This window comes from Lepidochelys kempii, chromosome 4, assembly GCF_965140285.1.
Source record: "Lepidochelys kempii isolate rLepKem1 chromosome 4, rLepKem1.hap1, whole genome shotgun sequence".
NCBI classification, from domain to species: Eukaryota; Metazoa; Chordata; order Testudines; family Cheloniidae; genus Lepidochelys; species Lepidochelys kempii.
This window is the reverse complement of record NC_136383.1, coordinates 18388260-18415386: the sequence shown is the minus strand read 5'-3', so window position 1 is coordinate 18415386 and position 27127 is coordinate 18388260. Positions and strand designations below refer to the sequence as shown.

Sequence of the window (27127 nt, the reverse complement as noted above, 5' to 3'; positions counted from 1 at the left end):
CCTATAAACACTTGTCACAGACCCTGAAAGGACTCTTCCTCTCCACACAAACTGAATGAAAGAGCATGAGAAGCTTGATAGACTGTGAGATTTGACACACTATTTCTCAATCATTAGTTCACAGGGAGAGAAAGGAATTGGCTGCACATTTTTTTTTCTTTCAATGAGTGGTAGCCCTGAAATCACAAAGAGCAGGGACTGAAAATCGGTGCAATTCAAAGACTTGCTCTGAAGGTTGCAAATAGTAATTTACCACCAGTCTCCTGTTACTACCTTATCTCTAGTGACTATTTGTTTGATCCTTTAAATTACAGATGAATAGTGTGCCTGGCAGACACTTCTCAGAGCCCACCTAGAGTTATTTTGCTGTACTTTTCTAAACACTGCATTATCCTTAAATTTTCAAAGAGTTGTGCAGGGCTCTAGCTGTCTCATTCCCTTTGGCTTGGATGGAAACTGCATGATTTGGATCCCTGCACGCTAGTTTGAAAATGCAGAGCTGGGTGACTTGTGCTTGGCACATAACTAGAGGCTGCATGGTGCATTGTTACCCATGATTCTTAATGTACTGGAAGGGGCAGAAGGCTACAAAGATGGGGTTGATTTGAAAAGTAGACTATTACAAAAGTACTATACAGTAGAACCTCAGAGTTACAAACTGACCATACAACCTCATTTGGAATCGGAAGTATGCAATCAGGCAGCAGCAGAAACCAAAATAAAAAAAAAATGCCAGTACAGTACTATGTTAAACATAAACTATGAAAAACAAGGAAAAGTTTAAAAAAATGATTTGACAAGGTAAGGAAACTGTTTCATTTAAATTAAAAGCAGCATTTTTTTCATTTAAATTAAAAGCAGCAAAGTTTCAAAGCTGTAGTAAGTCAACAATGTTGAAAGAACAACCATAACATTTTGTTCAGTTATGAACATTTCAGAGTTACAAATAACCTCCATTTCTGAGGTGTTCGTAACTCTGAGGTTCTACTGTATGTGACACAACAGCTGTAAACCTATTACCTGCTCTTAAGTTCTAGCTGTCTGTCGTTAAAGCTTTCAAAGGAACAATAGAAGAGAGAGATCTCAAAAATATTAAGAAAACGGGGAAGAAGCAAGGAAAGATGGTGGAGGAAAGATAAAAGTGCAGAGGCAAAGAAGCGGATAGAACAGTAAGAAAGAAAATTAAGGCTTTCTTTAAAAAATATAAGCCCAGATGGTCACGTTTTCCCACAAGGAAAGCCTGCCAAGGGGACCAAGTGGGGATAAAGACTCTGTAAGGTTCTTTTCATGGAGTTTCCTCATAATTCTTCCTTCTCTTTCCCCCCACGCACATGGAAAGGAAGGGAATTCAGGTCCCAAGTCCCACATCCTTCCCACCCTAGAGGTACTGTTGCTTTGTGCTGCCTCCCAGGCGCTACCAGCTCTCCTGCAGATTCCTGTCAGCAGCATTCCCTACTGGCTGTGTTCTCTGGAATCTCACTTTAAAAGACAGAGTAGTGTACAGGGCACCTCTGGCCACTTTCCACAGCTCTCTGAGGTTCTACGTATTACAGCAAGACAGCTGGGAATTGGATTTTTTTTTTAATGAAAGAGCATCTGTGCCAAAAAATTTAAGAAATGTCAGAGAGAATGGAAAGTCCTGGGTTTGTGTTGAATAGGATGATGTTTGATTATTTCTCCCCTCAGACACATAGCCTTGATATACCAGAAATGGCCAGTGACTTTACAAGGACTGTCACATTTGTTTGAGTTGAGGCTGGAATTTGAACCTGCAACTCCAGAATTCACAAGACTAATGCCTTCAGCATTTTGACCGGTTGCTGTCCATCACCACTCCTCTCTCGCGTACCCTTTCAAATGCATCCTGAACAATAGTGGAGCTCTGAAAAATTGTTCTGAAATTTGCCAGCTGCTTACTAACAACTATAGCAGGACTTGTCAGTGCAAATTGAACAGTGAAAAACAGATGCTATTATTTAATACAGCTGTCCTTCAAAATGTGATCAACTGCACATGTTTATCTTCCCTTTCTCTCCCCCGTCTTACTCTGCTTTTCAGATTATCAGTTTATTAAATGTCTTCACACCACAGAAATCTCTGGAGGAATTCCAGGATGTGTAAGTAACACGGGCAGTAATTACACTAAAGCTTTAGAGGGAGGTGGGCCCTGGTATTGTATAGTGAACATACAAATCCCAGTATAATAAAAAGGATGAGCTCCTCTAGAAAATTATCTTGTGAAGATGATGCTTTAGATAGAATTTGAAAATGTAGACTGGTCTATTTTAGGTATGTATAAGGCACCTGTAACCTTTGTATCTAAGTGCTGGAAAAAACATGCCCGCAAAGCATGCTCATGGCTGTTCTTAGACAGGTAGTGTGGAGGAATATGAGCATCTACGAGGAAGTGTACTTTGTTCCTTTGTGTTATTGGTTTGCTCAGGAAATGTTGTTGTATAACTCTCTGAGCTGTGTGAGTGGTTTAAAAGGTGGCGATTCACTTTGAAATAATTTCCTGGTAAAAGAGACTGATGTGAAACATTTTTTCCCTTTGATATTTATTGTGGGATAACCTTTGACTGTGTAAAATTTTTCTGCCTTGGGAAATAGTGGCGGCATGTGAGCTCCACTGAACTTTGTCTACAGCATGGGCATTACTGCATTTAATGAACTTGCCCTGAATCAAATTTCAGGTAGTCACAAGTGTTGCTGTTTTATGTCAGCTAAATGGCTTCTGCCTTTCAGTCTACAGCACCTTGTTCCATATTGCAGTATCACAAAAGGAAGGGGTTAATAGCATTGTTTGGAGTCAGGCAAGTACTCTTCATGTGTCTGCACAAAGATCTGCTGCTCCATTGCAATAATCTTGTTATTTCAGTCCTCTGCAGAGAATTGGTGAGGTGAGCCTGAGTTAGGACGCGCACATATAAATCCAGATCTAGAGTCTTCCCAAAGTTTGAGGGAGTTTGAATCCCGTGTTCCAGTTAAGGTCCATCTCTACTTAAGAATAAATGTCCCTTAGGAACTGAGCTGGTGGGTTAATGTATTAACCTATCACTTCTGGAGGACTGAGTTAAAATCTGATTAAGACTATCCCTCAATCTTATTCAGCAAAAGCACAGTGTAGAGTCAGATTAGTTAATTGGCATTAAAACCATATGGGCTCACCCAGTCTTACAAACACTTCAAACAAATTTATTGTGGCAATATATAGTTACCCTTCCTACCTCTTCCATCAGTCCAGTGATCTCTGGAAGAAATCTTCTGATCAAATTGCGATAGCCATTTCTCATGAGAAAAGGCTCACAGTTTGGTGCATGTGGCGTCAGCATGTTTGAGGATCCTGCTGCCTTGTGTGCCCAGGTAGAGCACAGTCACTGTGCTGTGGAGTGTGCCAGGTAATCCTTGATACTCCAAGGATGTCAATGGGCCATTCTTGGAATGCTGCAATGGGAGACAAGTCACAGAATGGTTCAAGTATTACTGAGCTCTGTGCTGGGGCTCAGGTGAATGGTCAGTTCAAAACCTTTTCTCCATCTGTGTTACCATCTCACAGTGGAAATAAAAAAAGAAGCAGACTGTGAAGAGAGAGAAGTGAATGTTGATTATTGCACAGAAGTTACTAGAAGCTCCATGCCTGCGCAGGCAATAATGGTATGGCTTTACTCTCCTATCTAGTTACCTGGTAATGGAGTTGATGGATGCCAACCTGTGCCAGGTGATTCAGATGGAATTAGACCATGAACGAATGTCTTATCTGCTCTACCAAATGCTGTGTGGGATCAAGCACCTTCACTCTGCGGGAATCATTCACAGGGTAAGGGGACTGCACTTTGAAGGACAAGATAGTTATTGTTGTTAAGAATCTTGGTCATGTCAACATGGAAACTTTGTGAGTCAACCCGTTCATCAAGACCCAGCCTTCTGAATGTAAATATTGAAACTTATCTGTCTAACTTGCCTACATATCTGGCAAGTTCGCTGCATGGTTGCATGTTAGGGATGAGGACGTTTGTCAAGTTAATAATCAAAAAGAGAAAAGGAAAAGGGGAATGAGCCCTAGGTAGTATAAGACACACAAGTGATTATGATTATTGGAGAAGGAGGCGATAACTTCACTTTTCCTAAAACTGTCACTAGCTGTCTGTAGGCTGACAGTTTAAACTCATGTAACCCATAGTGCATTCAAATGCTATAAACTGATGGTGTCCAAACTGTGGTCCATGAATCATTTGGTGGGGTTCCACGGAGAACTGTCTGGTCATATCTAATTGGTTCTCCTTGTTTTCATTTGCTTAAATGCATGAAAAGACTGGTAAACGTATGTTAAGTACATTCCCAACATTATTTTTCCGTGTAAGCAATTGCTGTAGTTGCCACAGGAGTGAATGAGAAGATAGGTGGTCTGTGCAATTGTTGATACTAGAGTAAATGGTCCATGCAAATGTGAACAGGATGGGAGGTGGTCCAGCTGACCCTGAATGCATGGGAAAATGTCCATGAGACAACCTTTCTCTTAAGATGTGTTCCACATTATGAAAATAGCCTGGGAACCTCTGCTCAAAAAACAGTAATTTTTATGGCACAGTGGGCACTGCCCCACTCAGAATAAAGTGCAAACAAACAAAATATTTCATCACCCTGATTCTATAAGCCTTTTAGAGCTATTAATTTAACAGCAGAATGCTTCCATCATCCAGAGAAAAGTATTCATAGTTTCGAAGGCCAGAAGGCACCATTGTGATCATCTGCTTTGATCTCCTGTATAACACAGGTTACAAAACTCCTCAGAATAATTACTTTTGAACTACAGCATATCTTTAAAAAGTCTAGATTTAAAAGTTATCACTGATGGAAAATCCACCATGACCCTTGGTACATTGTTTCAATGGTTAATTACCATCACTGTTAAAAAACTATGCCTTATTTCTAGTAAGAATTTTTCTAGCTTCAGCTTCCAGCCATTAGGTCATGTTATATCTTTGTTGGCTAAATTGAGGAGCCCATTATCAAATATTTATTCCCCATGTAAGTACTAGAAGTACTGTGATCAAGTCATCCCTCAGTCTTCTCTTTGTTAAGCAAAATAGATGGAGATCCTTCAGGCTGTCACTGGGAAAGGCATGTTTTCTAATCATTCAATCATTCCCTGACTTCTCTGAAATTTCTCCAGTTTATCAGCAGCATCCTTGATGGAAGCAAGCTGTTTGAAGGATCTGGACTATAAGACTAGAGCACACGTTCCAATAGGGGGTGCCAAAGCAACAACAGGATTCAGAGGCAGGCTAAAAAGTGAATGACTGCACATGCAGCTGTGGAGCAGTGAAGTGTTTAGACGTCCACCCAAAGCATGGATCCAGATCGCCAGTGTGCATAGATGGCAGTCATGTCTGTTTTCCTTTGTCTCTCTTGCAGGACTTAAAACCAAGTAATATTGTGGTAAAGTCCGATTGCACATTGAAGATTCTGGACTTTGGACTGGCCAGGACTGCAGGCACCAGCTTCATGATGACTCCCTATGTGGTGACACGTTATTACAGAGCACCAGAGGTCATCTTGGGAATGGGCTACAAGGAGAATGGTAGGGCTGAACCTCAATAGCAAAGACTATGTGGCCTGCAGGGCGAGGGCTACTTTGACAATTTATGGGCACAAGGAGAGGGAAATAATTGCAGTAAAGAACACCTTGAATTTAAACATTTTAACATTTTAAATTTTAACATTAGATCTGACTTTTCCCAGTATTACAATCAAACTGCAATAACTGATGGTACTTGTGGTGCAATTTGCATTGAATTTAACTACATGGTATATCGCAAGTTAACAACCTGTGATTGACCAGCGCTCCCTTGAGCAGCTGAAGAAGCCCTTTCTGACTAAAGTGTGTACCCATAAAGGCTGCTGTGACCGAGAAACATTATGGGAATTGTTAGGGTTGCCAAATGGATGAAATAATCTAACGCCAGCTCTTCTGAGTCTCAGACCTCTTTTAGTGAGGAGGAAAGAAGAGATGGGACTAAACCAAATTTGGAATCCAAACATTCCCAAATGTTTCAAGATGCAGACCCAGATTTGAATCTCAAGAGTAGCTTCTATATGTATAATAGGCTGAACTAACATCCCAGACTCTAACAACCTGCTGTTAGGTATATAAGATCTAGAGCTCAATTGTGCAGCTTGAGCCCATCTTTAGTGGAAAGAGAAGGGAGGAAGAGGAGGAAACTGAACTACTTTTCTGCTGTTTCACTGGTATGTAATCCTTCTAGCTGTAGGTAGAGGGCTCTGCTGTGAAAAATCTACTGGTGGTGTCTCTTTCTGTCATTGGACAGGTTCTGGGATGAAGGTAGAGCTACCATATCACAGAGGAGTCTGTAAGAGTTCATTGTAGGAGAGATAAAGGGAAAGCATTATCAAATACGTAGGTCTTGTTCTATAACATAATTGAACATTATAACTGTCTAGGTGTCAGGTAGACCAGGCTGGAAAGAAGAGTAGGAAATGTAGTGGAAAAAAGTCTATTATTATACTATTTCTGATGCCAAAGCAATCTCCCTGTTAGATGAAGAGATCTTTTCAATGACCAATGTAATGGGAAAGTAGCAGAAGCTCAAAACTATTTTAGTTTAAGTTGGAGAACCAAATTAACATGCAATAGAATTTGAAGTAATACTGACAGCATTCTTCAGCAGACAATGACCTTGTATGCTTGGTTTTTTAGATGGATTTCTTTACTCAAGTGATAATACAGGCATGCTCATAACACATCTGTAAGCTATTTCATTACATGAATTGCTGGTAATATTCATGGATTCACAATGCAGGTTTTAATACGGTAGTTAGTAATTAGGAAAAAATGAGCACAAGTGCTAAATATGTTTCACCCTGGCTTTCTCATAAACTTAGTGCCTCCAAAAATCTTTACTGGGATCAACACACATGTCATCATTACCTAATCTAAATATTAGGTTCTTTTTATTCCAAAATGAGTTGCTCAGGCTTTGTGTGGTTCTCACACAAAATGGAATTGTTAATGAGTTTGCTGTGTTTGACACAGCAGAGAAATTTCCTCTGGTTTCATGCTATTATTGTGGCATCTGGACAAATTTTGGGGAACTTTTGTCATCAAGTGAAAGACAGATTTGCGGAGGTACTCAGAATGTGTGCAACCCTCAAAGGGGCTGATCTAGTGCCCTAGAAGTTAATGGAGAGATTCCCATTAATGTCAATGGGCCATGGATCAGGTTCAAAGAGAGCAAGGAGCTTTTCTCTTTCAATTGAGCAAGATAAAATAGGCAAACATTTAAAAAAATAAAATAAATTTGAAAACAATGAATAAAGGAAACATGGATCAGCAAACCTGAGGAGTTGATGTGTACGAGGGATCTGATCCAGGTCTCAGTGAAGTCAATGGGAAAGATTGTTCTCTGCACCTCTGCTCAAGCCTGTGCTGCTGTACTACATGAGCTTCCCCACTTTGTATGCTGACTATGAAGATTGTTCACTGCTTTCATTTTCTCTCTGCACCTGATTGGCTAACGATGCATAGTTTGCACCATTTTGCTGCACTTACCTTGGAAGGACCCAAAATTACCACAAAGAAGAAAACTCTAACCCCACCTCAGGCATGCTTTAGCTGTCCTGTGCCCCCAGTACCTCTACCCTCCTTTCCCAGATGAAACATTTCACCCTTATTTTGTTTTACCAACAAAAACAAAAGTTTTGGTTTGTTTGTTTTTATTTTGTTTTTTAAAGGAGGAAAAAGGGAGAAGAAAAAGAGGAGAAATTGGTTATACATTACAAAAAATTATCGTAAAACAAGGATTTGAAGTTGGGAAAATATGGCATGTTCTTGAAAATAGATTTTTCTTCACCATTCAGAGTGCTGATCCTTTCTTTCTTTGCACTCTGTATCCTCAAGTATCTGTCTTTTTTTCCCCCTCCTTGTACAATTTCAAGGAAGAAAAACCCCACCTAAACCAAACAGATGAGCAACAGTGCACACTGCATCCAGTACGTGAAGTCAGGATGGGAAGCATGGAAGCATAGAAACCTTCATAAGATATGTTGGTATTCACTCTATGCAGCATTCTGCATTTCAATACCTATACAGTATCCAGGATAGGCAGTGTATTCCAGACTTTGTGTTCTTTCCTCTACATAGAGATGGATCTTGCAGCAGGAGTTTGGACTACTGAGTGACTGTAGGATAGTGTCCAGACCTGCAGTCCTTACTTTTGTTCCAGTTAGGACAGCTAGTGTGAGTGAGGAGTGCAGGTTCAGATTCAGTCCTGCAGTAATAAACCCATAAACTGGCCCAAAAGGCCAAGTAGGAGGTGATTCCAGATGATCACTATCTTTTTTTTTTAAAGTAAAGATTTGGGTTTTTATTCTCTGCCATTGTATTTTTCCCACCCACTAAGTGCAGTTTGTCCTTGCAGACCCAACACAGCTGGGATTGCATCTCTGTTTTTACTTTCTGGCTAGCTTTGTGTCTTTTTATCCTGTGGGTTCCACACAATCTCAGGAGCAGGATGAGGTAAAACGAGAGAGCTCCCCTTCAAGTTCATGCCTTCCTTTTTCACGTGTATTAGAAAGCATAGTAGTAAGCCCTCCTCTGAAACCCCCTGGATGGTTTTAACATAGATTAGACATGCTTTCAGCTGATTAGTTTCCAACACATGAAGCCTGCTTGTGAGTTCATTGGGTCTAGGTGCATTTTTCATGTTGCCTGAATCAGAAAGAGACTGTATTGAACCTCTGTTGGTTTTCCTGTGAAAAAAGGTGCATATTTTTATTTCAGTTAGTGTAACAAAAACTCTGACAACGCTGATATTTCAAATATTTTTCCAATTTTACTGAGCCTGATGGTGCTTTTATCTATTTACTTATTTTAGCGTTTGGTGGGAGGAGAAAAAACTGTACTATTCTGATCAACCTGCTCTTTTTCCCCTCCTTTAGGAGTGAAGTGTCTTAGTTAACTTTGCTTTTTTTCCCCCTTCTACACTTCCCTGTCTCTGCTGTTCTAGTGGATATATGGTCTGTGGGATGCATTATGGGAGAAATGGTTCGCCACAAAATCCTCTTTCCGGGAAGGGACTGTATCCTTGTGCCATTTGCTGCAGTTTCACCTATTTATTTATTCCTCTCCTTCATCCCATCCCCTCTTAAACATATAACAAATATACCAGGACTGTAAGGATAGAAGCAAAAAGTTGAATATAAGAGGTATGAGTAATTTTGAGGGGGAATAACCCAATTCATGAAATGAACAAAAAATAAAGAAATCAAAATGGAAAAAGAGATACAAGCTGAATTATTTCAATCCAATCTTCTTCTTTTATTATTATTTTAAAATCTTTAGTCCTCCTGTTTTATGTAAAAAGTGTGTATGCCATATAAGAAAGAATACAGAAAACAAATGTTTAGCATACCTTATTGATTACCCTTTCACACAAAAAACAAAACACCCTGTCCTGGCCTGTCCAATCCTGTAAATCTTTTTTTCTGCTTTACTGTTTTGGAAATGGTAACTTCATGATGTTTGTGGTGACATCATAATCTTTTGCTCGCTAATGCATCATTGATATGGATTCATCTCGATGCTGTATGGGCTCAAAGTTGAGTCGATACAACATTTTTTTTTCTAAAATTTTTTGACTTGCCCACTTTAAAACAACCGTATATCTGGTTTTATCTCCAAATTTGCCTGAAATCAGATTCCTGTTGATTTGAAAATGGACTTTCCTTCACTTGCATGAGGTCTGTGTCCCTCTCTGTCTTGATCATCTAAGCTTGGATGATATTCTTTTTACCACCTCTGAGGCGGTGAAAGTAATATTAGAAAATGAAAACAAAGGAGGGGGTGGCTTTTGACTTGGCAAAGGCTAAGCTAGAGGACCTGCCTGGGGTATATGAGACGTGTGGGGAAATGTATTTGTGCCCATCAGAATAAAAATGCAATAACATAACACATGTTCTGTTTTCCAAAAAGGGGGATTAATTATGACAGGTTGACAGAAGGAAACCATAAAAATCTGGCATCAGAAGATATTGGCAGTTAGTATGGATTAAAAAACCCTATTTTTAAAGACATAAGGTCATAGACATAAGGTCATAGGCACTAATTATTTTTGCTGACTCTCAAGTGATTCATGTAGTGTTTAACAAAGTTACATATGGATCTTGCAATTGGATTTATGTGGAAGGAGCCCCATGGAAGGCAATAACATACGGGTGTACAAATGAATCCAGTTGCAGAACTTGGACTTTACAACAGTCATATATGATTTTCCCCCACGTGCATTCAATAGGGAATACTGCAGATATTATTATCTCCTACTTGCCAAGGAGAAAATAGCAAAGATATTAATGGCTGCTATTGTATTCTCCTTGATTAAAGTAGACTGGAATGTGAAAACCTGAGACACACACACACAAAAAGAGACTTTGGATCACTGTTTAGAATTATTTTTAGTTGATTTTGGAGTCTCATCCTAAAAGGTGCTGAGTGCTTCCTGAGAAGTACCGGGTATCTTCCACATTCAATTAAGTCAATGGAAGTTAAGAGTGTAGTGCACCTTCAAGTTGCAGCTAGCAGATCATTGTGGCTTTTCCAGTTTTATGGTGGTATCAAGGAGTCATTGTTAATTTTTATCAATTTCTGTTGCTGTTTTCTCCGACTTTCTTAAGGTACATGATGCCTAATTCAACTATTTATCAAATCTCAGGGGCCCAATCCAATGTCCATTGCATTCACTGGGAGTGTTTCTGAAGTCAATGAACAAGAGATCAGATTCAGTTTTTAGTTCATTAATCAACTGGAAAACAGTAAAAAAAAAAAAAATTGCAAAGGAAAAATGTAATAAGATTGTTGATTGCAGCTCTTTTTTTCCATCAACAAACAGGATGCTACAGTCATGTCTTTCTGCCTATTCATAACAATCCATTTAAAAAACATAAATCCCAAACTTTTTTCAACACGACTCTTACTGTGGTGCTTTCATCTGGCTATCATAGAATCATAGAATATCAGGGTTGGAAGGGACCCCAGAAGGTCATCTAGTCCAACCCCCTGCTCAAAGCAGGACCAATTCCCAGTTAAATCATCCCAGCCAGGGCTTTGTCAAGCCTGACCTTAAAAACCTCTAAGGAAGGAGATTCTACCACCTCCCTAGGTAACGCATTCCAGTGTTTCACCACCCTCTTAGTGAAAAAGTTTTTCCTAATATCCAATCTAAACCTCCCCCACTGCAACTTGCTATGTCAAAGTCACCCTTATTAGTGTCTGATTGTTCTTTTTCAGTGGATAGCCAGAGAATATTAAGAAGGAAATCTTTCACCATCCAAATGTTCATTAAAATCATCTGAAGATGTGAGAAAAAAGATAGTTGATGATTTGTATGGCTCTCCACCCAAAGCCTGAGGCAAACTGTGGGATAGACCTGCTGTTTTAAATCATTGGAAATTGCCTCCCCAAAAAAGTTAATTTACTGTGACCCTTTCAAAGCCAGCATTAATCACCCTAGTTTCTTTGGGGGTGGAGAGGGGAGTTTTTTATCAGGTGACTTGCGGGAGGGGGAGAAAAAATGCAGTGTATAAACTCATTCCCAAGATATTTATTTGTTAATCGATCTGAACCAAAGAAGAATAATAAGAGTTTTCAGTGTCAGAAAGCCTGGATTGTGCGTGTGTCTGAGGTTCTTTTTTTCCTCCTCTGTTTGGTCAAACTGTTTGAATGGGCAGGTCCAGTCAAGCTTCTTGATACAGTAAGTCCCTGAAAAGCACTTATGCAGCAGCAGAAACCTCATCAAAAGCTTTCTTAACAAAACTTTTCTTGCAGCGCCTTAGGGCCTTTCTGACGATATTAAGTCCTCCAGCTGAAAGGGGTATCTCTCTCTATAGAAATATAAATCTTTATTTCTTTGTAATCGCTAAAGGGAATGGCTATTGTGTTTGGTTTTCTGTAGGTCCATGAGGCTGTCTCATTTGTAGCTTGGAACAGGAACCCACAATTGTACTGGCACAATAAACACAGAAGATTGAGAGCTGCTGGCAAGTTTGAAGAAAAGGCAGGTTTAAATATCTAGGCATCCCAAAGCAGAATAACCATTGAATTGGGTCTATTGGTCTATTAAAGCTTGCATGGAAATTAAAGAACATGGAGGACAGATTGTAGACTAATTGATGTTTATTGTTGATGAGCTATTTGTAGGTGACTTTGGAAAAAGTCCTAAATTCCACGTAGATGTCAAGGTAATATTCTCATCCCAAGGGCTATGGTTGTATGCACATGACTTCAGTTAGTGTTAATGGAAGTTATGCATCAAAATGAGAATATGTCTCCCAGATTTATTACCAAATGTAATAATCAAAACTAGGCAATCTCATGAAAGAGAAATCCAGCTTTTGACATATTTCCAGCCTGAGTTGCAGACCAAAATGTTTCAGAAAATGTGTCTAATCAAATCCTGAGGTTCTTCCTCAGTTTTTACTCAGTTCTTTCTCCTAATTAAGTCAGTAAGAGTTTGCTTGAGTAAGGACTTAATTAAAAAAAAAGAGTAAGGACCTTAGGATATAGTCAAGTCTGAACTCTTGGAAGCTGCGAAAACTAGACAGAACCTCTGAAACCTCTTGTGGTTTCCAAACTCTAGTTTCAGGTCTGGCTAACAAAATCTCATAAGATTTCAGTACAATGATAGGAAATGCACTTTGTGCACTATGTAATGGAAGCAAAACATGAAACATTATGTGAACTCAGTTATTTTTAAATGAGAGATTTAAATGAGAGCCTTACACAGATAATAGGGGTTGAAACCCAGACTGACATCACACAGACAGACACCCACACTCGTTCCTTCAAGGATTCTTTGTTGAAATATTAATTCTCACTTGGACTTGTTTAATTTCCCCCAGTGTTGGAACATTTATTTTCTATAGTAGGAAAGTGAAACAGTTTATTTCTGGCATGAAAATGGCTCTAGTTTGAAGCGGGGTACATGTGTGTGAGAGAGATTCCTGAAGAAGATCGAAGCTGAAATATTATTGTAGTTATGAATTGCTGTATTGAATTGCTCAGGACCATATTGTACCAGGCACTGTTTTTTTTTTTTAAAAAAAAAAGGCGGGGGGAACAAGGTTTCAGCCTTGAAAAGCTAACAATCTAAGACAAGACTTAAGTGAGAAAAGAGGATGAAGGTAGCAATAATAGGAATATGAGTTCAAACAGACTTATTGTATATAGCTATCAACACAGAGAGCCAGATTTTCAAAAGTGACCAGCTGACCAACTGTGGTCAGATTTTTTAGAAGAGCTCAGTTCCCATTTTAAGCATCTAAAATGAAGGAGCCAATTTTGCAAAATTACTCAGGATCCAGGAAGTGCTACTGAGAATAATGAGTTAATAGATGGTGAAGTCTTCAAAAATCTGGCCTATGCAATATTTTTCTTTGGTGAATTTATCTGTTTGGTTATGGATCATAATTATATTTACTTCTACTTCTACAGGAATATACAGTAGAACCTCAGAATTATGAACACTTCGGGAATGGAGCTTGTTTGTAACTTTGAAATGTTCGTAACTCTGAACAAAACGATATGGTTGTAATTTCAAAAGTTTACAATTGATATTGACTTAATACAGCTTTGAAACTTTACTATGCAGAAGAAAAATGCTGTTTTCCCTTTTTTTAGTAGTTTACATTTAACACAGTCCTATACTGTACTTGGTTGGGTTTTTTTGTTGTTGTTGTTTTTGTTTTGGTCTCTACTGCTGCCTGATTGTGGTGTATGGTGGACTGGTCAGTTCGTAACTCTGGTGTTCGTAACTCTGAGGTTCTACTGTACACGCAGAAAATACCACATACATTATAGTGATCAGTGTGATCTAAAAAATACTGTTACAAAAAGGAGTTGCCATCCATAGTTCTTGAAAGATGCAGTGAGAAGATCCGTATTTAGATACTGAGCGAGACTTAAAATCATAGAATCATAGAATATCAGAGTTGGAAGGGAGCCCAGAAGGTCATCTAGTCCAACCCCCTGCTTGAAGCAGGACCAATTCCCAGTTAAATCATCCCAGCCAGGGCTTTGTCAAGCCTGACCTTAAAAACCTCTAAGGAAGGAGATTCTACCACCTCCCTAGGTAATGCATTCCAGTGTTTCACCACCCTCTTAGTGAAAAAGTTTTTCCTAATATCCAATCTAAACCTCTCCCACTGCAACTTGAGACCATTACTCCTCATTCTGTCATCTGCTACCATTGAGAACAGTCTAGAGCCATCCTCTTTGGAACCCCCTTTCAGGTAGTTGAAAGCAGCTATCAAATCCCCCCTCATTCTTCTCTTCTGCAGGCTAAACAATCCCAGCTCCCTCAGCCTCGCCTCATAACTCATGTGTTCCAGTCCCCTAATCATTTTTGTTGCCCTTCGCTGGACTCTCTCCAATTTATCCACATCCTTCTTGAAGTGTGGGGCCCAAAACTGGACACAGTACTCCAGATGAGGCCTCACCAATGTCGAATAGAGGGGATCGATCACGTCCCTCGATCTGCTCACTATGCCCCTACTTATACATCCCAAAATGCCATTGGCCTTCTTGGCAACAAGGGCACACTGCTGACTTATATCCAGCTTCTCGTCCACTGTCACCCCTAGGTCCTTTTCCGCAGAACCCCAAGGCAATTACAGTTGGTTAGTGGGTGAGGTTAGTATTGTGAATGACAGTTTCTGATAAGCTTTTGTGTAAGAAATTATCTGTTCTTACCTTTGATGCAATTTCATGTTCAAAATTTATTGCTGCTATTTCTATTTGTTCAGCGTAGTATTTTTCTTTTTTAAAGACTTCTTTTGTTTAAAAGATCAGTAGCCATGAGACTTTAGTAAGGGGAGAGACTGAGAGTTTCAAAATGGCTGGCATGCTTCTCACAATTTGATCATTTGGTGGGTGTTGACTTATTGTTTGGATTTTATCTATTTATTGGCAGAGTTGGCTTGTGCATGCATCACTTTGAATTTGTATCCAGACACAAGCTTGGATATGGGGTTTTGGTTAGCGTGGGGACAGTTTGCGTTTCAGTAGTATTTTCTTTACATGATAGGTCATCTGGCTCCAATAGACATCAGTGAAATTTGCATCCATATAGATACTTGACCATTAACATTCTTTTAACTTTTTGGACTCAATATATATATATATTCCATACAAGTTTAATTTACAGTCAGTTATACACATGATATACATATATGTGCAGACTCATTGCTAAGGCTATGATTTAGTCATGGAGGTCATGGCAGTCACGGATTCCGGTGACTTCTTGGGGTTCAGCTGTCAACAGCTGAAGCTGGGGCTGGAGCCGAAGCTGTGGCTGGAGCCAGGGCTATGCTCCCCTGCTCTGCGTTGGGGGCTGCAATCGGGACCATGTGCCCCAGCCCCAGAGCGTCCACCGGGGGCTCAAATGGGGCCATTTGCCTCTGCCCTGCAGTGCAGGTGGCACCCCTGCCCCCCTCAGGGGCTGCAGCCAGGGCCATGCACCCCTGCTCCATGTTGGGCTGCAGCCGGGGCTGTGCATCCCTGCCCCATGTGAAGGGCTGTGTACCCCTGCCCCACGGTTTCCACAGTGGTCTGAAACCAGGGCTGTGTGCCTCTGCCCCATGGCTTGTATGATTATTTTTAGTAAAAGTCATGCACAGGTCATGGGCTCCATGAATTTTTGTTTGTTGCCTGTGACCTGTCCCTGACTTTTACTAAAAATAACCATGACAAAATTATAGCCTTACTCATAGCCAAATCCTATGTGCAATCAAGTAAGTGGTTTGTACAGAGGGAAATCTCTGAATCTGGATTATCCCCAATAGCCTCGTAAATGGCAGTTGAGATAATCCATGGCTGCTTTTACAACACCAGCTTTAGAGGTTTTTGGATAGTGGATCTACGTAGCGGTGGCTCCAACTGACAACCACCCATACTTCCCTTGTCCACTCACCAAGACTTTTCTGCACTGAAGCAGGTAGAAACCCCTGGAGCACAGCTCTGTAGGGCATAGTGGTCTGGTCTGGGTGAACTCTCCATATCTTGCCTGTGCTCCTGCACAGCAGGCTCTCACCAAGATAGAACATGAGGCAGTGAGTCAGGGAGGAAACTGGTTGATGAGTTCCTGATTTAGAATGGAGAGTATTTTAAAAAAAAAAGGTTTTTTGCACATCTGGTTGGGGTTTCATTTGGGACAGAGGTATTATTTCTTTCTTTCTTTCAGTTAGGGTTTCCTTTACATCAGCACTGGGTTTAATTAGCCTTGGTGTTTGCACTGTGAGCTATTCCAAAGAAACATTATCATAACAGCTTCTCTCTTTATGAGAATCAAATAATATGAATCTTAATAGATCCATTCTCCGCTTTCTCCTAAGGAGATCAGGGTTATCACTTACTTCTGGAGAAAGCCATTTCCCCATATAAATAGGGGAGACTTCACAAGTAATTTAGTCAAGTGGTGGTATAAACCAGAAAGGAGAGTATCTAATTTTTAGCTTTTAACTTTTAACTTTTAGTTTTTAATCATAAAACTAAGCTGGCAAGAAATTTTTATCTATTTGCAGTATTTTAGTGCTAGATGTTTTTCAAGGCACTATAAAAACTAGCACTACAATGCAAAGTGTTCGGTCTGCCTTTTAGCCAGGGTCCCATGTTGGCGGGCGAGTAGTGAGAGGAGGTGCGCTCTCCCAGCAGAAGCTCTAGGAGGCATAGTGGCTGAAGCAGGAGAATCACTTGGAGCTCTCGGAAACCAATGTTCTCCTTCAAAGGAGAGCACGCCCACTCCCCTCTGCACTGGCAAGCTCAATATATCTATATTGATTTATGGCAAATTTCTAGTCATGTTTTCTGATCTCAGTAATTAAGAGGCAGATTTTCAAAGGTATTTAAGTATCTGTTGATGCAGATGGACATCTACAGGGATTTTTCAGTCAGTGGGAGTTAGGTGCCCAATCTACTCAGGTACACTTTAAAATCTCACTTGGTGCCTATCTGCTGCTTTAGGCAGCTAAATACTATTGAAAATCTAGCCATTAGTGCCTACATGTGTCCATATATATCACCCAACACTTCAGCTTGCAGAACTCAGATCATCTAGCTGCAGGGTTTAGAAGCACTTTCTGTGTTTTAAATTGCTTGCTTTGCGCTAGCTTTTTTTGTGAGCCTCAGAAGTATACATGGGCCTGATTCTCCACTCCATGACTCTGTTGTAACTTTACTGATGCTAACAGAGTTAGGCTGGTATAATAGAGTGGAGTTTCACAATCAGTGTATGAAAGGGATATAGGTAAAACATTGATTGTCAGGGCAACTAGGTACTTTAATTACCAAAATTAGTACATAAAACATGAATTTACCATGGATTATACATTATATTGTTTCATTTTTATTAATAAATGTATACACATTTTTTATTAATATTGTGGAGAGAGAGGCTATTGAAAGATTCTCCATAGAGAAGATGAAATAATTAAAATATGCTTGGCTATAACCTCTGTGGCTCACAAAAAAAGCTAGTTCAAGGTAAGGCAGTTTAAAACAATACAGAAAGTGGTTCTAAACCCAACAGTTAGATGACCTGAGCTCTGCAAGCTGAAGAGTTGGGTTTAGACTACTTTTCATTGTATTTGGGTTAAGTGAGTGTTGGTTTAAATTGCTTGGCCCAGATGCTTTGCAGATTTACTCCCATTACAATGTTGTTGTTTTTTTCCCTGAGAGCTATAGATATACATTCAAGTACTCACTACTACAGCTTTCTGTGACTCACTAATGGACCAATCCTGAAGTCCTTCTACAGGAAAAACCTCGCCCTGAAGCCAATGGAAGCTTTTCCATTGAGTGTTGTAAGGTGGGCGCGCCAAGTGCTCAGAAACACCTTTGGGCTCGACTGAGCATATACAATGTGCTTTGTGCAAGAGGTGCTACGTGAGGTGCAGCTTCACAGGCCCAGGAGCAGCACAGGAAAGGAATCCTGCCATGTGGGAGTAACAACCTACTGGCCCCTTATCAGATTGCATCCCCCCATGTCAGCTCAGCTGTGGTGGTAGGCACATTGGAGGGGCAGATCCAAATCTCTGCACGCTAGCTCAGGGGCAAAATAGTGAATGTGCAGAATGTGCTTAGCCCTCGGAGTTTGGAACCAAGCTTTGGAGAGAACACAGGGTGCGAGGCATGACACTCTCCCCCTTATCCCCATGCGTGGTTGTGTAGGCAAGGCCACAATCAGGCCTTCTGTTAGTCTTGCAGCTCTACTGTGGATAAACTGTGACTGTGTTTAACTAAGGTGAACATCATCTTTTCTGAATTCCCAGCAGGTGACTGCTTTGAAGTACCTTGCTGAATCGAGGCCTGAAAGTAGAATATGGTCTTATGCTAGATTTGTTTGTATCCTGACAACTGTACATGCTAGAATTCACCATTATTAGTATCAAACTCAGAAGGTCTAAATTAACATTTTGTATTTCTTAAATTCCCTTAGACTTTCAGATACCAATTGCAGAGTGGGGAGATATAATTACTATGTATCAATGAATGTATAGTATATGTTGAGAGAAAGAGAGCGAGAGCTCTAAACCTATCAGGAAATCTGCAGCATTAATACTGTACCAATAAAATAAATTTGCATGCACCAAATCACCTGATTAAAATTTATAATCATTTTTATAGTGCAGGTGTAAATTTTTATAGGGTGAGGGTACTGAATCTTTTTTATTTTATGTAACTTTCTACCATATTTTTAAGAGGAATTTATTGAGGGAAAACTATCAAAGCAAACCGTCTGAAGCCCTTTGCTTGATGGGAACATAATTATTCAGCTCAGAGGTAAATGGAGTCTGCTCACAGTCTTAGTGTAGCCAAAGCTGTTCTCACACTATTATGTTGCATCCATTTACAGATCAGGAAACAGAAGTAGACAACAAAGTACACAAACCTTTTTGACCTCTATCATTGCCACTAAGCAATCAATTAATGTTTGTATTGTTTATATAGGACTAGTGTTGTGTATGGTGTTTCAAAGGCATAAAACAAGGCATGTCTTCTGCTCAGAAGACCTTATCCTCTAAGGTCTTAAGCATATATGGTATTGAGCACATGCAATCATCTGCTGAAGGTCCTCAACTCAATAGGAGTTGAGGGTGCTTGGTATCTCACAGGAGGCATTGAGCATCTTGTAGGATTGGATCCTAATTAAGACAGATAACTCAATAACTATATCATGGGGAAGGGACTGATAAGAGGGAGAGGCAATTATACAATCAGAGAGGAACACAGGCTAGGAGATCAGTATCTTCCACGGGAAGCAAATTGTAGAAGTAATTTTTGACTTTGTATGTTACTTTTTTGTTAACTTTTCCATGTTTTGTTTCAGTGTGTATTATTAAAGTTTAAAGAAATAGTGAGGTGACAGAAAAGGAGCAGGCTGTAGTGGAAAGATACCCAGGAGAAGTGAGGTTAGAAGGAAGAGAGAGCAAAGTAATTTTAATTTGATTTGCAGGAAGTAGGATGCTGCTCCAGACATAGAGGAAAGCATGAAAAAGGCACAGGGTTGTGAATGGGAGAAGGGAATGAAGGGAACATTATGGGAGAGGGGTGAGTAGAGTGGAGTGACCAGGAAAGAATGAGAGCAAAGATATGAGCAAGGACAGACCTATGTGAAGCCTTGAGGTTGAGGACTAGGAGTTTGAACTGGATTAAGAAAGAGATTGGGAGCCAGTGAAGAGATTCAAGAAGGGCAGAAGAGGAGGACATGTGAGGCTAACCCTTTAAAGGGCTTGCGTTTGCATTCATGCCTATAAAAGGGCTAAGGTTCGTAGAGCAGAAGGGAAGATGTTCTTATTGTTTTCTAAACCAGTTTGCCCATTCCCACCAAAATATCAAATGCCCCTGGGGGCATTGTCTTTCCAGCTCAGTGTGTTGGGCTCTGTGGTGCAGTGGGACCTGACGCAACACACTGCAGAATTACAGTGATTTTCCTTTTTAGTTATATTAAAAAAACAATAACCAGACCCCAGGTACTGTGTTATGGTTACAACATATGAGTACATAGTTATGGGATCTATCTTGAGATGTACCAGAGTTGCTATCAGCCAGTTCCACTCTACTGAGGACTGTGCTGGTTTTTCCCTTTGAAAGTTTCAAGTAAACAGCTGGATTCAGTTCTGTAGCTGAGACCATAGTCTCCAGTAAGCATGAAGAGCTGAAGAAGTATTTCCCAGCAGAACTCCTTCGAAGAAACCCCCTTTAAAATGGACTTGGAGAAGTGAACTTAGTGCACTGACAAGCATGTTCAGACTTCCTTGGATTGTTCCCAGAGTTCAGACCTCAGCACTTGTGTAAAATAGGTTTGGGCTGTTACATATTCTGGGCTATATATATGCAAATGAGCATAGCAAGCATCAGAGTTTGCCTCAGAAATCCCACAGCCAGCAGTGCTACAACAAGTAGCTATTCAAAGCAGGACAGTCTGTTTCCAGTTCTCAGTGGACAGGTATCTGCACTATTAAAATATAAACGATCACAAATGGGACTAAACTGGCCATCTCGGCAGAGGTGAAAAGGTGGAGTATAAAGCAGCCTCTTATTCTTTGTAGTGGTTCTTCTCCAGGGTCAGAGCTAAGGCACAGTGGCATGGCAATATGGGGAAAGATTACACAGCTTCTCCCTGTCCTGTACCTGTTGTGGATAAACAGAGGACTCCCGGATCTGAGACTGTAGTGAGGGGTACCTTTTGTGACCATGACATTGACATTCTCTCCTCTCACCAGTTTTAACCAATGTAACTCCACTGAATTCAGTGGAGATAGTCTTGATTAATACAGGACTAAATTAAATTTAGGTCTCTCTACTACATGTTTGTATGGAGCCTAGTACCATGGAGCCTTGATCTCTAATTAGGGCTTCTGGACACTATTGTAATATATGTAACAATAAGGCTTTTAGCCTCAAGTGCGTTACTATTATTACACATATACAATGACAAATTTAGGGTCTTATTAGGGATTTTAAAATCTCTTTATGAAAGAGAAAAAGGAAGCAAGAATCATAGACTTTAAGGTCAGAAGGGACCATTATGATCGTCTAGTCTGACCTCCTGCACAACGCAGGCCACAGAATCTCACCCATCCACTCCTGTAACAAACCCCTAACCTATGTCTGAGCTATTGAACTCCTCAAATCGTGGTTTAAAGACTTCAAGGTGCAGAGAATCCTCCAGCAAGTGACCTGTGCCCCATGCTACAGAGGAAGGCGAAAAACCCCCAGGGCCTCTGCCAATCTGCCCTGGAGGAAAATTCCTTCCCGACTCCAAATATGGTGATCAGCTAAACCCTGAGCATGTGGGCAAGACTCACCAGCCAGACACCCAGGAAAGAATTCTCTGTAGTAATTCAGATCCCACCCCATCTAACATCCCATCACAGGCCATTGGGCATATATACTGCTAATAGACAAAGATCAATTAATTGCCAAAATGAGGCTATCCCATCATACCATCTCCTCCATAAATTTATCAAGCTTAGTCTTGAAGACAGATATGTCTTTTGCCCCCACTGCTCCCCCTTGGAGGGCTGTTCCAGAATGTCACTCCTCTGATGGTTAGAAACCTTCATCTAATTTCAAGTCTAAACTTCCTGGTGGCCAGTTTATATCCATTTGTTCTTGCATATCTTTTCTCCACAGACATTGGGTCAAATCCCAAGGTTTTCACCCAGTCTGTGTGGCATTGGAAATCTTATAAGAATTTCCTTCACAAAACTTCACAAGTAAAGTAGAATGCAAGGAATTCTTCCATTGCTGGCTTATAGTATGAAAAGAGTTTGCAATTAAACTGTTAGATGATTTTCCATAGACATAATTTTTAATGAACATTTTGCAACAATAACATGAGACAGAAATTTCTTAAGATAACAAATGTATTAATAATGATTGGACACACAACTGTTTACTCTATCTTTTCCTGATATTCTGCATGTCATTCAGCTTGTTGTAATGGAAGCAGCAGTAATTAGTTCTCCTGGGTTTGCTTATTGCTACCAAGTAAGTAGCCATTTTTTGGTGCTTATAAAGCTTCTCAGATGCTAAGTAAAATTACAGGGAACCTTAAATACAGTCAGGATTAAGATTTCCACAATAAGTACATTCTCCTTACAAACCAAACCCACTTTAAGCTACTGCTACAAAATCAGAGTTGGCATGGAATCTTAAGGAGGAGTGAAACCAAACAACATGACATTGGTCTCTCCCCACACAGATCCGGCACAGCAAAGACGTCTTTCTTTCTGTTATTGAATATCATAGAAAGAAGTTGGCACATGCAGTTTAGTGTCAGGGCTTGCTTACTTGCATGTTTGTGCTGTATTATGTTAAGCAGCTCATCCTCACTGGCAATAGCAGGGAGGAGAGCATCAGTTTAATTATACATTATACTTCAAGGGCCTGATTCTGATATCCTTTATATCAGTGTAAATCATGAGTAACTTTCTTGAAACCAATTCAGATACATCAATATACATAGGAGTGGAATCGGGCCTCTGGTTTGCTTTGAATTACAGTCCAGAATGGCCAGCTTAGTGCTTTGTATCAGAGCTGTTCCATTATAAAGTTAGCATTTCCTATCATGCAGAATGAAAATCTTATGAGTTTCTCAGGACACCCATTCTGAACTAGCTGCTTTGTTGAGATTCAATAGAAGCAAGCCAACAGACTCCAAAGCATGCATTATTGAAACTGAAAGATCTCAACACATTTTATTCACACTTCTGAATGATGTGGATATGTTTTGTCAAGACCAAGCTTTCTTTTGTGGCTGTTGGCAGTTCAGATTTTAAAATATGCATGGATCTCCTGTAGTTGAAAGGATGAAAGGGAAGTGATTTGCATATCCCCAATGAATACAAAGACCAGCATTCATTTACAGCACAAACTAGTATGATCCTAGGTAATGGAAGCAAATGAGAACTTTAAAAAACCGAAACTAATTATTTAATTATAATTGCAAACTTGCATGAACTCATAGTATAGCCATAGGTATTACTCCGTTTCCAGGGTTTAATAGTATTGTCTCTCATTTTCGTGGGAAAAAAATGACTGGAGTCAGTTTTTCTCAACCCAGCTGTACTCTCATCAAGCATGTATACACAAGCACAGCTCCTCCAGATATACCTTTCAGAAGAATGTAAGCCAGGCACTGCATCTGAAGTACCAGCTGCAGGCTCCTGTATGCAGGCATGGCTGGATAAGTTGTCTTCTCATTTATTTGTTGTTCTGTTGCTGTGTTCTTGTTTACCTTCATTTCATTTTTGTTTTCAGTTGACATGTGGTCAATAGGGTGCATCATGGGAGAAATGATTAAAGGTGCTGTGTTGTTTCCTGGCACTGATCGTATCCTTCCTAGCAGCCATTGGTCTCTATAGGTACTTTCAATCCTTTCCCCTCAGGCCCCTCGGTAATAGACTAGTGCTGATATACATTTAATGTATCTAAATAACTGGGATAAGTCCCATTACAAAATGCTTGCAAAGCCTGTACCTTGCTATAATGTCTTTGTCTCCCAGTAAAAGGCTTACATGGAGAACACAGTGAGTATAGTACACGAAAGATCAAACACGATGCTATGTACTGTTCATCACTTCTGCTGGTAGCAGCCAGTGACTATCTGTTTATTAGTTATGTTGCACTATAAATGTCTCAAATTACCTTTTCTTATTTTCTTTTATAAATGACAATATTTTAATGTTCAAGTTATGTTTTAGAGTGGGTACCATTAAAATCCATGCATACAATATATATCAGTGAGTGGTAAATCATAGACACTATGCTTTAGGGAGAAGAGATGATAACTCAAACACTACTTTTTGGTAAATGTTGATTTTCTAATGGTGATCACTGTACATAGAAACACAATGCTATTTAACTAGGAAATGCTTTCCGATGTGGGATTTTACTTTTTATAAGAATTGTAGTAGTCTGGATTGTACTAACTTAGTGAGTCAAGACTCTCTCTGCTTTAAATCATTGTAATAGACTTCATTTTCATTATGATTTTGAAAAATGAAACTAGAGCAGATAAGCCTGTCCTCTCTCCATTAAAGCAATTAATGTGATTTTATGGAAGTAGGGTTTTTTCATTATAGGTAGAATGGACAGTGTAGTTAGAGCTTTTAGGAGCTCTTCTTCAGGTATGGAAAAGATAACCAGAGTGTCCCAGCTAAATACATTGTATTTAAATACATTATAAATTGTATTATAAATACAAAGTATTTAGCTATGACACTCTGGATACCGTTTCCAGACCTGAAGAGGAGCGTTGTAAAACTCGAAAGCTTGTCTCTTTCCCCAACAGAAGTTGGTCCAATAAAAGATATTACCACACCTGCCATCTCTCTAGCATATCTTAGGATCATCACAGCTACAGCAACACTGCAAACAAATATAGTTAAACTCATTTTAAATCAGTGGGCATAAAGGCCCAGTAAACAGAGTGTGCTTTTTAGTTATTTTACAGTTCTTCACTTACTACACTGAGGAATTCTTTTTTTCTGATTAAAGCTACCATTGAGATTTCTACACAAACTTCAATAAATATTTCATTATTTTAACGTGCATCAGTCTGAAATTTCAGTTCACTCAGATGTAACTCAAAGGAATTACAACGAGGACCATTTGGACCATTAAGTTTATAGATTTTATTTCTCATGTGGACCCTGTGCTTATAAAACACCAAGTGGCAAGAAGTCTTCAGGTGTTAATGCATTTGTCACTCAAAGATATGTAGCGATGTGCACTGTAATCTCTCTGATTGTAATTTTTTGTGCTATCGCATGCTTGCTAGATGAATTTTTCATGCACCTGCTATATTCACATTGATATCTTTAAAGGGTATAATTATTTGATTAATGTGGGGAAATAATAATATCTGAAGCCTTGTTAAAAAAACAAAACAAAACAGATTTTTTTCCTGATCTTGACTGCCATCAATACAGTAGTTTCTGACTTGAGCCCACGTTTGATGAATACGTGGCTGAAATATGGGCTGCTCCTGTTCCCATTGAAATTAATGGCAAAACACCACTAGATTTCCATGGGAACAGGACCTGGACCCTGTAAGCATGGATTGGGCTAGATTCTCTGCTGTGTGAATCAGTGTAATTCCAGTTAGCACTAGCTCAGGATTCAGCCCAGGATGTGTTTCTGTATGTGCTATGGCAATTGTGGGATAGGGTGAAGCATTCAGACTGCTATACCTCAGTGCTGTAGTTCCATTGTTTGTTACGCTGATGGCTTTAGCTTTGTTAGATTTAATTAAATATGTTACCAGGAAAAAGTATAAAACTATTTGAACATGCCCTATATATTGATTTTAAAAGATAAGTTTCCCTCATGCAGCTTTATACTTCTTAAAAAGAGATCACAAAAAGCCTCTATAATTAAACTATTAAATTCAGTTTACTATCGCAACAATTCCCAGAAATCAGCCATTGGCAACTGCTGATTAGTTTGGAATTATTTCTTAACTGAGTTCATGTTCTCCTCATCTGTTTAGCATCATGGTTTCTGGTCCATGACTGGGACTTCTTGGTGCTACTATAATAATAAATGATGTTAGCAACACAAGTTTATTATTTGTATATATGTATATGGTACTATATGTGCACTGCGTTTTATGTGCAACTCTGCTGTATTTTTCAGCAGTTCCCTTACTTTCTTCACTGGTACTCTGCCTGCAACTTATAAATTCTCTTTCAAACAGTTGAACATCCTTGGAAAAAACATTATTTTCTAATGCATGCCATAACAACCAAATCCAGCTCCTCTCTTCACCCCTCAGAGGATAAGGGATCTGATCCTGCAAGGTGGTGATGCCCCCTGAAAGATATTGAGCTCACAATATCTAGTGAAGTGAATGGAAATTGGGGGTAATCAGAAATTTAAAAGATTAGGCTCAAGATGTGTTATGCTTTGGTTCAAGTTATGCTTTTGAACTCTGAATTCACTGAAGTCACACGACCAATATTGATGCAATATGGAGTCATGCCAGCAGGGAATAAGGTCTATAACCTTTGTGACCCTGATTCAGCGGAGCATTTAAGCATTTGCTTAATTATAAGCATATGCTTCAGTCCCATTCATTCCAGTTGGATTCAAATGTATGCTAAAATTAAGCATGTGGTTAAATGTTTTGCTCAAGTAGGACTTTTATCATTCCTCTATCAAACACATAGGAGGAACCCGTGGATATTTATAGCAACAGAAGAGTTACAAATCTGATTTATTTATTTATTTTTATTGCCAGGTATAAGAAAGAAGTGAAATTTGCTAAGGAAGTCAGTGAACCAAATTTTGCTCTTAGTCAAGCAGAGAGAAATTGTGGGGAAATTTTCTGCAAATATCTGTTTCAATTAACAAACAAAACTTGATTTGAAAAGTGTTTGTTAGGCTTTTACATTCACCTTCCAGGAACGTTTGCACGCTCAAGACGAACACACACACGCACGAAAAGCAATTACAAACAAAGGCGCTGACTTCCCCCCCCACACAGTGGGTGCTCCAGCCCTGCTCTGCCCCAAGGCCCCACTCCTGCTCTGCCTCTTTCCCCGAGGCCCCGCCCTCGTTCCACCTCTTCCTACCTCATCCTTTCTCCCCCTCTTTTCCCCTGTTGCTGACACACTCCTCTCCACCTCCCCCGAGCGCCTCCTGCCAGCTGCTTGCTGCTTTGCTGGCCAACCCTGAGCTTGCCAAACAGCTGATCGGTAGCCGGCCAGGAGCCCTGGAACCACAGTGGCTTTTGGGTGCTGAGCACCCCCTATTTCTTTCCTTAGATGCTTGAGCCCCGGAGCACCCATGGAGTCAGCATCTGTGATTGCAAATTCGAAAGCCTGAATATTCACCAAATGCAAATTTTAAATTTTATGTTTGATTATAAAATTCACAGTTTGCAAGTCACGTGAGTTTAGTTTGGTATATAAGTCACATGGTATTGTTTCTGTTGTCTGAATTGGATGGCTTATGTAACAAACCAAAATAGCTAGAATTGCAAATAGTACAATCAAATATGATTGTGGACAAATTGCGAGCAGGTACTAGCTCTGACTTAACATTGTAAAC

At 39.8% G+C, this 27127-nt stretch overlaps 1 protein-coding gene across 23 annotated transcripts in view; it reads left to right on the top strand.

Annotated features, from left to right (window-relative positions):
* MAPK10 (mitogen-activated protein kinase 10) overlaps positions 1-27127 on the top strand; it is a 266180-nt gene that overhangs the window by 176766 nt on the left and 62287 nt on the right. For 20 of the 23 annotated variants that reach the window (XR_012158459.2, XR_012158458.2, XR_012158454.2 and 17 more), the window contains 4 exons: positions 2059-2117; positions 3679-3817; positions 5416-5581; positions 9027-9098. Coding sequence is in view for 18 of the 23 variants with exons in the window: in XM_073340583.2 (XP_073196684.1) it covers positions 2059-2117; positions 3679-3817; positions 5416-5581; positions 9027-9098 (436 nt within the window). In the remaining 5 variants the exon portion in view is untranslated. Of the gene's footprint in view, positions 1-2058; positions 2118-3678; positions 3818-5415; positions 5582-9026; positions 9099-23332; positions 23405-27127 lie in introns of all 23 variants that reach the window. The other 3 variants (XM_073340581.2, XM_073340589.2, XM_073340579.2) reach the window with 1 other exon arrangement.